Consider the following 12,604-nt stretch of genomic DNA (forward strand, 5'->3'; position numbering starts at 1 on the left):
CACACCACATGCACAGCACAACACACCACACCACCACACTACACCACATGCACAGCACAACACAACACACCACACCACATGCACAGCACAACACAACACACCACACTACACGACATGCACAGCACAACACACCACACCACACTACACCACATGCACAGCACACCACACTACACCACATGCACAGCACAACACACCACACCACACCACATGCACAACACACCACACCACACCACATGCACAGCACAACACACCACACCACACTACACCACATGCACAGCACAACACACCACACCACACCACATGCACAACACACCACACCACACCACATGCACAGCACAACACACCACACCACACCACACCACACCATGATACACGAAACGACACGGCAATGCAATGCAATACAACGCCCGACACGACACGACACAACACAACACGACACGATACAATACAACACAACACAATACGATACAATACAATACAACGCCCGACACAGTACAACACAATACAATGGAATGCAACACAATGCAATGCAGTGCAATGCAACACAACACAATGCAATGCGATACAACACAATACAATTGAATACAACGCAGTACAATACAACACAACACATCACAATACAAGACAACAAGACGATGTGCAGGTGTGACAGAGAGCAGTGTGTCAGCTGTCAGTGCCACTCTGGACACGGGCAACCTGCAGACCGCGGATCTCTTTGCTGATCTCATCAGGTCAGTGCCCTTGTTGTCGTTACCATTATCTTCGTCGTCATCTTCGTCGTCGTCGTCGTCAATGTCGTTGTTTTTTGTAGTCAACGTCCTCTTCGTCATAATCACCGCCATCATCGTCGTTGTCGTCGTCGTCGTCATCATCGTCGATGTCGTTGTTTTTGTTGTCATCGTCTTCTTCGTCATAATCATCGTCATCATCATCGTCGTCGTAATCATTATCATTTTTGGTGTCATCGTCGTCTTCATCATAATAATCATCATCATCATCGTCGTCGTCGGTGCCATCGCCGTTGTCATCATCATCATAATTTTTTATGTCATCGTCCCCTTCATTGTCATTACCATCGCCGCCGTCGTCGTCTTTGTCCTCGTCGTCGTCATAATACAAATTTAGATCACTGTTTTTCATTCTTCTTCTTTTTTCTTCTTTCCTCCTGACAGAAATTTGGTGCCGGACAACTTGGTTTCCGCCTGTTTTGAAAAGTCGCAGACACACTACAGGAAAGTCAGTGTCCCAGGCCCAGTCCCTCCTGTAGGCTTGGGAGGGGTAGGGAACAGCGACAACAACACCCTCACCAACATCACCCTCACCAACATCACCGCCACCAACATCACCGCCACCAACATCCTGACCACAGTGACCACGGAGAGTTATCAACGTTATCTGGGAACGGCTGGTGGCACCAACATTTTGGGTGAGAGATCCTCCTACAGTGCACGGTGCTGTTCTTGTACTCTACTCTGCACGACTGTACACTGCACTGGTCTGCACTGCACCGCGCTACACCACGTTACTCTACACTGCACTGATCTGCACAGCACCGCGATACACCACGTTACACTACACTACTCTACACTGCACTGATCTGCACTGCACCGCGCTACACCACGTTACACTACACTACTCTACACTGCACTGGTCTGCACTGCACCGCGCTACACCACGTTACACTACACTACTCTACACTGCACGGATCTGCACTGAACCGCGCTACACCACGTTACACTACACTACTCTACACTGCACTGATCTGCACTGCACCGCGCTACACCACGTTACTCTACACTGCACTGATCTGCACAGCACCGCGCTACACCACGTTACACTACACTGCTCTACACTGCACTGATCTGCACTGCAGCGCGCTACACCACGTTACACTACACTGCTCTACACTGCACTGATCTGCACTGCAGCGCGCTACACCACGTTACACTACACTGCTCTACACTGCACTGATCGGCACTGCACCGCGCTACACCATGTTACACTACACTGCTCTACACTGCACTGATCTGCACTGCACCACGTTACACTACACTGCACTGATCTGCACTACACCGCGCTACACCACGTTACGCTACACTACTCTACTCTACACTGCACCGCACCGCGGTACACCACGTTACACTACACTACACTACACTGCACTGCACCGCGCTACACCACGTTACTCTACACTACTCTACACTGCACTGCACCGCGCTACACCACGTTACACTACACTACACTACACTGCACAGCACCGCGCTATACCACGTTACACTACACTACTCTATACTGCACTGATCTGCACTGCACCGCGCTACACCACCTTACACTACACTACTCTACACTGCACCGCGCTACACCACGTTACACTACACTACTCTACACTGCACTGATCTGCACTGCAGCGGACTACACCACGTTACACTACACTACACTACACTGCACTGCACCGCGCTACACCACGTTACTCTACACTACTCTACACTGCACTGCACCGCGCTACACCACCTTACACTACACTACTCTACACTGCACTGATCTGCACTGCACCGCGCTACACCACGTTACACTACACTACTCTACACTGCACTGATCTGCACTGCAGCGGACTACACCACGTTACACTACACTACTCTACACTGCACTGATCTGCACTGCACCGCACTACACCACGTTACACTACACTGCTCTACACTGCACTGATCTGCACTGCACCGCGCTACACCACGTTACACTACACTACACTGTACTGCACCGCGCTACACCACGTTACACTACACTAATCTACACTGCACTGATCTGCACTGCACCGTGCTACACCACGTTACACTACACTACACTACACTGCACTGCACCGCGCTACACCACGTTACACTACACTACTCTACACTGCACTGCACCGCGCTACACCACGTTACACTACACTACACTACTCTACACTGCACTGCACCGCGCTACACCACGTTACACTACACTACACTACACTGCACTGCACCGCGCTACACCACGTTACACTACACTACTCTACACTGCACTGATCTGCACTGCACCGCGCTACACCACGTTACACTACACTACACTACACTGCACTGCACCGCGCCGCGCTACACCACGTTACACTACACTACTCTACACTGCACTGATCTGCACTGCACCGCGCTACACCACGTTACACTACACTACTCTACACTGCACGGATCTGCACTGCACCGCGCTACACCACGTTACTCTACACTACTCTACACTGCACTGCACCGCGCTACACCACGTTACACTACACTACACTACACTGCACTGCACCGCGCTACACCACGTTACACTACACTACACTACACTACACTGCACTGCACCGCGCTACACCACGTTACACTACACTACTCTACACTGCACTGATCTGCACTGCACCGCGCTACACCACGTTACACTACACTACACTACACTGCACAGCACCGCGCTATACCACGTTACACTACACTACTCTATACTGCACTTATCTGCACTGCACCGCGCTACACCACGTTACTCTACACTGCACTGATCTGCACAGCACCGCGCTACACCACGTTACACTACACTGCTCTACACTGCACTGATCTGCACTGCAGCGCGCTACACCACGTTACACTACACTGCTCTACACTGCACTGATCTGCACTGCAGCGCGCTACACCACGTTACACTACACTGCTCTACACTGCACTGATCTGCACTGCACCGCGCTACACCACGTTACACTACACTGCTCTACACTGCACTGATCTGCACTGCACCACGTTACACTACACTGCACTGATCTGCACTACACCGCGCTACACCACGTTACGCTACACTACTCTACTCTACACTGCACCGCACCGCGGTACACCACGTTACACTACACTACACTACACTGCACTGCACCGCGCTACACCACGTTACTCTACACTACTCTACACTGCACTGCACCGCGCTACACCACGTTACACTACACTACACTACACTGCACAGCACCGCGCTATACCACGTTACACTACACTACTCTATACTGCACTGATCTGCACTGCACCGCGCTACACCACCTTACACTACACTACTCTACACTGCACTGATCTGCACTGCACCGCGCTACACCACGTTACACTACACTACTCTACACTGCACTGATCTGCACTGCAGCGGACTACACCACGTTACACTACACTACACTACACTGCACTGCACCGCGCTACACCACGTTACTCTACACTACTCTACACTGCACTGCACCGCGCTACACCACCTTACACTACACTACTCTACACTGCACTGATCTGCACTGCACCGCGCTACACCACGTTACACTACACTACTCTACACTGCACTGATCTGCACTGCAGCGGACTACACCACGTTACACTACACTACTCTACACTGCACTGATCTGCACTGCACCGCGCTACACCACCTTACACTACACTGCTCTACACTGCACTGATCTGCACTGCAGCGCGCTACACCACGTTACACTACACTAATCTACACTGCACTGATCTGCACTGCACCGCGCTACACCACGTTACACTACACTAATCTACACTGCACTGATCTGCACTGCACCGTGCTACACCACGTTACACTACACTACACTACACTGCACTGCACCGCGCTACACCACGTTACACTACACTACTCTACACTGCACTGCACCGCGCTACACCACGTTACACTACACTACACTACTCTACACTGCACTGCACCGCGCTACACCACGTTACACTACACTACACTACACTGCACTGCACCGCGCTACACCACGTTACACTACACTACTCTACACTGCACTGATCTGCACTGCACCGCGCTACACCACGTTACACTACACTACACTACACTGCACTGCACTGCGCCGCGCTACACCACGTTACACTACACTACTCTACACTGCACTGATCTGCACTGCACCGCGCTACACCACGTTACACTACACTACTCTACACTGCACGGATCTGCACTGCACCGCGCTACACCACGTTACTCTACACTACTCTACACTGCACTGCACCGCGCTACACCACGTTACACTACACTACACTACACTGCACTGCACCGCGCTACACCACGTTACACTACACTACACTACACTACACTGCACTGCACCGCGCTACACCACGTTACACTACACTACTCTACACTGCACTGATCTGCACTGCACCGCGCTACACCACGTTACACTACACTACACTACACTGCACAGCACCGCGCTATACCACGTTACACTACACTACTCTATACTGCACTGCACCGCGCTACACCACGTTACACTACACTACACTGCACTGCACCGCGCTACATCACGTTACACTACACTACTCTACACTGCACTGCACCGCGCTACACCACGTTACTCTACACTACTCTACACTGCACTGCACCGCGCTACACCACGTTACACTACACTACACTACACTGCACTGCACCGCGCTACACCACGTTACACTACACTACACTACACTGCACTGCACCGCGCTACACCACGTTACACTACACTACACTACACTGCACTGCACCGCGCTACACCACGTTACACTACACTACTCTACACTGCACTGATCTGCACTGCACCGCACTACACCACGTTACACTACACTACACTACACTGCACAGCACCGCGCTATACCACGTTACACTACACTACTCTATACTGCACTGCACCGCGCTACACCACGTTACACTACACTACACTGCACTGCACCGCGCTACACCACGTTACACTACACTACTCTACACTGCACCGCGCTACACCACCTTACACTACACTACACTACACTGCACAGCACCGCGCTACACCACGTTACACTACACTACTCTATACTGCACTGCACCGCGCTACACCACGTTACACTACACTACACTGCACTGCACCGCGCTACACCACGTTACACTACACTACTCTACACTGCACTGCACCGCGCTACACCACGTTACACTACACTACTCTACACTGCACTGCACCGCGCTACACCACGTTACACTACACTACTCTACACTGCACTGCACCGCGCTACACCACGTTACACTACACTACTCTATACTGCACTGATCTGCACTGCACCGCGCTACACCACGTTACACTACACTACTCTACACTGCACTGCACCGCGCTACACCACGTTACACTACACTACTCTATACTGCACTGATTTGCACTGCACCGCGCTACACCACGTTACACTACACTACTCTACACTGCACTGCACCGCGCTACACCACGTTACACTACACTACTCTACACTGCACTGCACCGCGCTACACCACGTTACACTACACTACTCTATACTGCACTGATCTGCACTGCACCGCGCTACACCACGTTACACTACACTACACTGCACTGCACCGCGCTACACCACGTTACACTACACTACTCTACACTGCACTGCACCGCGCTACACCACGTTACACTACACTACACTACACTGCACTGCACCGCGCTACACCACGTTACACTACACTACTCTACACTGCACTGATCTGCACTGCACCGCGCTACACCACGTTACACTACACTACACTACACTGCACTGCACCGCGCCGCGCTACACCACGTTACACTACACTACTCTACACTGCACTGATCTGCACTGCACCGCGCTACACCACGTTACACTACACTACTCTACACTGCACGGATCTGCACTGCACCGCGCTACACCACGTTACTCTACACTACTCTACACTGCACTGCACCGCGCTACACCACGTTACACTACACTACACTGCACTGCACTGCACCGCGCTACACCACGTTACACTACACTACACTACACTACACTGCACTGCACCGCGCTACACCACGTTACACTACACTACTCTACACTGCACTGATCTGCACTGCACCGCGCTACACCACGTTACACTACACTACACTACACTGCACAGCACCGCGCTATACCACGTTACACTACACTACTCTATACTGCACTGATCTGCACTGCACCGCGCTACACCCACGTTACTCTACACTGCACTGATCTGCACAGCACCGCGCTACACCACGTTACACTACACTGCTCTACACTGCACTGATCTGCACTGCAGCGCGCTACACCACGTTACACTACACTGCTCTACACTGCACTGATCTGCACTGCAGCGCGCTACACCACGTTACACTACACTGCTCTACACTGCACTGATCTGCACTGCACCGCGCTACACCATGTTACACTACACTGCTCTACACTGCACTGATCTGCACTGCACCACGTTACACTACACTGCACTGATCTGCACTACACCGCGCTACACCACGTTACGCTACACTACTCTACTCTACACTGCACCGCACCGCGGTACAACCACGTTACACTACACTACACTACACTGCACTGCACCGCGCTACACCACGTTACTCTACACTACTCTACACTGCACTGCACCGCGCTACACCACGTTACACTAAACTACACTACACTGCACAGCACCGCGCTATACCACGTTACACTACACTACTCTATACTGCACTGATCTGCACTGCACCGCGCTACACCACCTTACACTACACTACTCTACACTGCACTGATCTGCACTGCACCGCGCTACACCACGTTACACTACACTACTCTACACTGCACTGATCTGCACTGCAGCGGACTACACCACGTTACACTACACTACACTACACTGCACTGCACCGCGCTACACCACGTTACTCTACACTACTCTACACTGCACTGCACCGCGCTACACCACCTTACACTACACTACTCTACACTGCACTGATCTGCACTGCACCGCGCTACACCACGTTACACTACACTACTTCTACACTGCACTGATCTGCACTGCAGCGGACTACACCACGTTACACTACACTACTCTACACTGCACAGATCTGCACTGCACCGCACTACACCACATTACACTACTCTACACTGTACTGCACCGCGCTACACCACGTTACACTACACTAATCTACACTGCACTGATCTGCACTGCACCGCGCTACACCACGTTACACTACACTAATCTACACTGCACTGATCTGCACTGCACCGTGCTACACCACGTTACACTACACTACACTACACTGCACTGCACCGCGCTACACCACGTTACACTACACTACTCTACACTGCACTGCACCGCGCTACAACCACGTTACACTACACTACACTACTCTACACTGCACTGCACCGCGCTACACCACGTTTACACTACACTACACTACACTGCACTGCACCGCGCTACACCACGTTTACACTACACTACTCTACACTGCACTGATCTGCACTGCACCGCGCTACACCACGTTACACTACACTACACTACACTGCACTGCACCGCGCCGCGCTACACCACGTTACACTACACTACTCTACACTGCACTGATCTGCACTGCACCGCGCTACACCACGTTACACTACACTACTCTACACTGCACGGATCTGCACTGCACCGCGCTACACTCGTTACTCCTACACTACTCTACACTGCAGCTGCACCGCGCTACACCACGTTACACTACACTACACTACACTGCACCTGCACCGCGCTACACCACGTTACACTACACTACACTACACTGCACTGCACCGCGCTACACCACGTTACACTACACTACTCTACACTGCACTGATCTGCACTGCACCGCGCTACACCACGTTACACTACACTACACTACACTGCACAGCACCGCGCTATACCACGTTACACTACACTACTCTATACTGCACTGCCACCGCGCTACACCACGTTACACTACACTACACTGCACTGCACCGCGCTACACCACGTTACACTACACTACTCTACACCTGCACTGCACCGCGCTACAACCACGTTTACTCTACACTACTCTACACTGCACTGCACCGCGCTACACCACGTTACACTACACTACACTACACACTGCACTGCACCGCGCTACACCACGTTACACTACACTACACTACACTGCACTGCACCGCGCTACACCACGTTACACTACACTACACTACACTGCACTGCACCGCGCTACACCACGTTACACTACACTACTCTACCACTGCACTGATCTGCACTGCACCGCGCTACACCCACGTTACACTACACTACACTACACTGCACAGCACCGCGCTATACCACGTTACACTACACTACTCTATACTGCACTGCACCGCGTTACACCACGTTTACACTACACTACACTGCACTGCACCGCGCTACACCACGTTACACTACACTACTCTACACTGCACCGCGCTACACCACCTTACACTACACTACACTACACTGCACAGCACCGCGCTACACCACGTTACACTACACTACTCTATACTGCACTGCACCGCGCTACACCACGTTACACTACACTACACTGCACTGCCCGCGCTACACCACGTTACACTACACAACTCTACACTGCACTGCACGCGCTACACCACGTTACACTACACTACTCTACACTGCACTGCACCGCGCTACACCACGTTACACTACACTACTCTACACTGCACTGCACCGCGCTACACCACGTTACACTACACTACTCTATACTGCACTGATCTGCACTGCACCGCGCTACACCACGTTACACTACACTACTCTACACTGCACTGCACCGCGCTACACCACGTTACACTACACTACTCTATACTGCACTGATCTGCACTGCACCGCGCTACACCACGTTACACTACACTACTCTACACTGCACTGCACCGCGCTACACCACGTTACACTACACTACTCTACACTGCACTGCACCGCGCTACACCACGTTACACTACACTACTCTATACTGCACTGATCTGCCACTGCACCGCGCTACACCACGTTACACTACACTACACTGCACTGCACCGCGCTACACCACGTTACACTACACTACTCTACACTGCACTGCCACCGCGCTACACCACGTTACACTACACTACTCTACACTGCACTGCACCGCGCTACACCACCTTACACTACACTACACTGCACTGCACTGCACCACGCTGTACTGGGACTACACTGTACTTCACTGTGTGCACTTCACCGCAATGCACTGCAATACAATACACTACACTTCACTGCACTGCACTGGACGGATTCTACACTGCTCTACACTGCACTGCACTGCACTGCACTACTCTACACTACTCTGCACTGCACTGCACTACACTGCACGGATTCTACACTGCACTGCACTGCACTACACTGCACGGATTCTACACTGCACTGCACTGCACTGCACTACTCTACACTGTGCTGCCCTGAACTGCACAACATGTACCATCACTTACAGCAAAGAACGTGGGGGTGTGTGTGAGGCACGGCTGAGAAAGAAAAACAACAACAAAACCTCACCCCCTCCCACCCCCACCCCCGAAAGAAAACAACAACAACATGACAACACAACGCGTACCATCACTAACAGCAAAGGACGGGGGGGGTGTGTAGCAGGGCTGAGAAAGAAAATCAACAACAAAACCTCCCCACCAAAAACAACAACAACAACAAAAACAACAACAAATACCCCCCAAAAAAACAACAACAACAACAACAACAACAACCAAACAAACAAACCAAAAACAACAAAACAAAAACAAAACAAAACAGACCTACAACAACACGACAACACAACGTGTACCATCACTAACAGCAAAGGACGGGGGGTGTGTGTAGCAGGGCTGAGAAAGAAATCATCAACAAAACCTCCCCACCAGAAACAACAACAACAACAAAAACAACAAAAAAACAACAACAAATACCCCCCCCCAAAAAAAACAACAACAACAACAACAAAAAAACAAAAAAAAACAAACAACAAAACAAAAACAAAAAAACAACAAAACAAAAACAAAAGCAAAACAAAACAGACCTACAACAACACGACAACACAACGTGTACCATCACTAACAGCAAAGGACGTGGGGTGTGTGTGTGTGTGAGGCAGGGATGAAAGAGAGAGAGAGAGAAAAAAAAACACACAAAAAAACACACAACAACAACAACGACAAAAACAAAACAAACCCCAAACAACACCAACGACAACACAACGTGACCATGACTAACAGCATGGACGGGGTGTGTGATACAGGGCTGGTTGTGGCGTGCTCGGTGATCGGCATGGCTTCAGCACAGACTGGGGAGACGGCCAGGACCCTTCATCGCCTTTCTTCACGGCAGCGTCGGGACATCCTGATTCTACTTGTGCAGTGGCTGGTCATGTCAGTGATGGTGTTGTGTTGTGTTGTGATGTGTGTGTTTGTATGTGTGTGTGGTGTTGTGTTTTGTGTGTGTGTGTGGTGTTTTGTGTGGGTGTGTGTGTGGGTGTGGTGTGTTGTGTGTTTTTGGTGTGGTGTGGTGTGGTGTGTGTGTGTGTGTGTGTTTGGTGTGGTGGTGGTGGTGGTGGTGGTGTGTGTGTGTTTTGTGTGGTGTGTGGTAAGGTGTGTTTGGTGTGGTGTGTGTTTGTGTGTGTGTGTGTGTGTGAGTGTGTTATTGACAATGACAGCAATGGACAATGACGACGACAGTTGTCTGTCCTGACTGTCTCCCTCAGGGTTAGACCTGTCCACTGTGAGATGGCCTGCACTCTCTTCTTCTGCCTGTCTCTCCTGTCTCCCTCAGGGTTAGACCTGTCCACTTCCACTCTTCTTGCTGCTGTCTCTTCTTTGCTGTTCTCCCTCAGGGTTAGACCTGTCACTGTGAGATGCTGGCCTGACATCTCTGCTTCTACCTGTCTCTCCTCCTGTCTCCCTCAGGGTTAGACCTGTCCACTGTGAGATGGCTGACATCTCTACTTCTGCCTGTCTCTCCTCTGTCTCCCTCAGGGTTAGACTGTCCACTGTGAGATGGCCTGACATCTCTACTTCTGCCTGTCTCCCTCAGGGTTAGACCTGTCCACTGTGAGATGTTGGCCTGACATCTCTTCTTCTGCCTGTCTCTCCTCCTGTCTCCCTCAGGGTTAGACCTGTCCACTGTGAGATGTTGGCTGACATCTTTTTCTGCCTGTCTCTCCTCCTGTCTCCCTCAGGGTTAGACCTGTCCACTGTGAGATGCTGGCCTGACATCTCTTCTTCTGCCTGTCTCTCCTCCTGTCTCCCTCAGGGTTAGACCTGTCACTGTGAGATGCTGGCCTGACATCTCTTCTTCTGCCTGTCTCTTCCTGTCTCACTCAGGGTTAGACCTGTCCACTGTGAGATGTTGGCCTGACTTTAAGTAAAATCATCACAAAAAATGAAGTGGTCGAACAAGTAGACTCATACAAATATCTCGGTGTGATAATCGACAATAAGCTGTCTTGAATGAAAACTCAACTGCACTCATTAAAAGAGCAACAGTCGCATGTTGTCTTAGAAAAATGAAATCTTTTAATGTATGCAAGCAGATGCTCCAAATGTTTTACACATCTGTTGTCTGTAGTGTTTTAACATACGGAGCCGTGTGCTGGGGGGGAAAACTGACCAAACATGCACAAAGACAGGTTGGAAAAAGTCATTAGGAAAGCGGGTGGGGTGGTGGGTATAAGACAAGACACCTTTAGCGACATGCACAATAGAAAACTGACTGACAGACTAATAACAATTTTGACCGACGTAAGACACCCACTACATGATGACATTAATAGCAGAAGGTCAGACATAAGTGGTAGGTTTAGAGCTCCACGCGCAAG

General features: G+C 51.1%; 1 protein-coding gene across 1 annotated transcript; it reads left to right on the plus strand.

The window, feature by feature from the left end:
* Positions 1–365: 365 nt before the first annotated feature.
* LOC143295906 (excitatory amino acid transporter 1-like) lies at positions 366–11,826 on the plus strand. Its single transcript, XM_076607594.1, has 5 exons — positions 366–390; positions 644–731; positions 1,173–1,426; positions 11,030–11,163; positions 11,821–11,826. The coding sequence occupies exons 1-5, from the start codon at positions 366–368 to the stop codon at positions 11,824–11,826; spliced, it is 507 nt and encodes a 168-aa protein (XP_076463709.1).
* The last annotated feature ends 778 nt before the right edge of the window (positions 11,827–12,604 follow it).

Source organism: Babylonia areolata, chromosome 2 (assembly GCF_041734735.1).
Source record: "Babylonia areolata isolate BAREFJ2019XMU chromosome 2, ASM4173473v1, whole genome shotgun sequence".
Lineage (NCBI taxonomy): Eukaryota > Metazoa > Mollusca > Gastropoda > Neogastropoda > Buccinidae > Babylonia > Babylonia areolata.

Bases quoted from the DNA above. Each gene is read 5' to 3' on its own strand.
- LOC143295906 (XM_076607594.1), top strand. From the start codon at position 366: ATGATACACGAAACGACACGGCAAT. The intron at 391-643 runs GCAATGCAATAC...GACGATGTGCAG, and splicing joins ACACGAAACGACACGGCAAT to GTGTGACAGAGAGCAGTGTG. The intron at 1,427-11,029 runs GTGAGAGATCCT...TGTGTGATACAG, and splicing joins TGGTGGCACCAACATTTTGG to GGCTGGTTGTGGCGTGCTCG.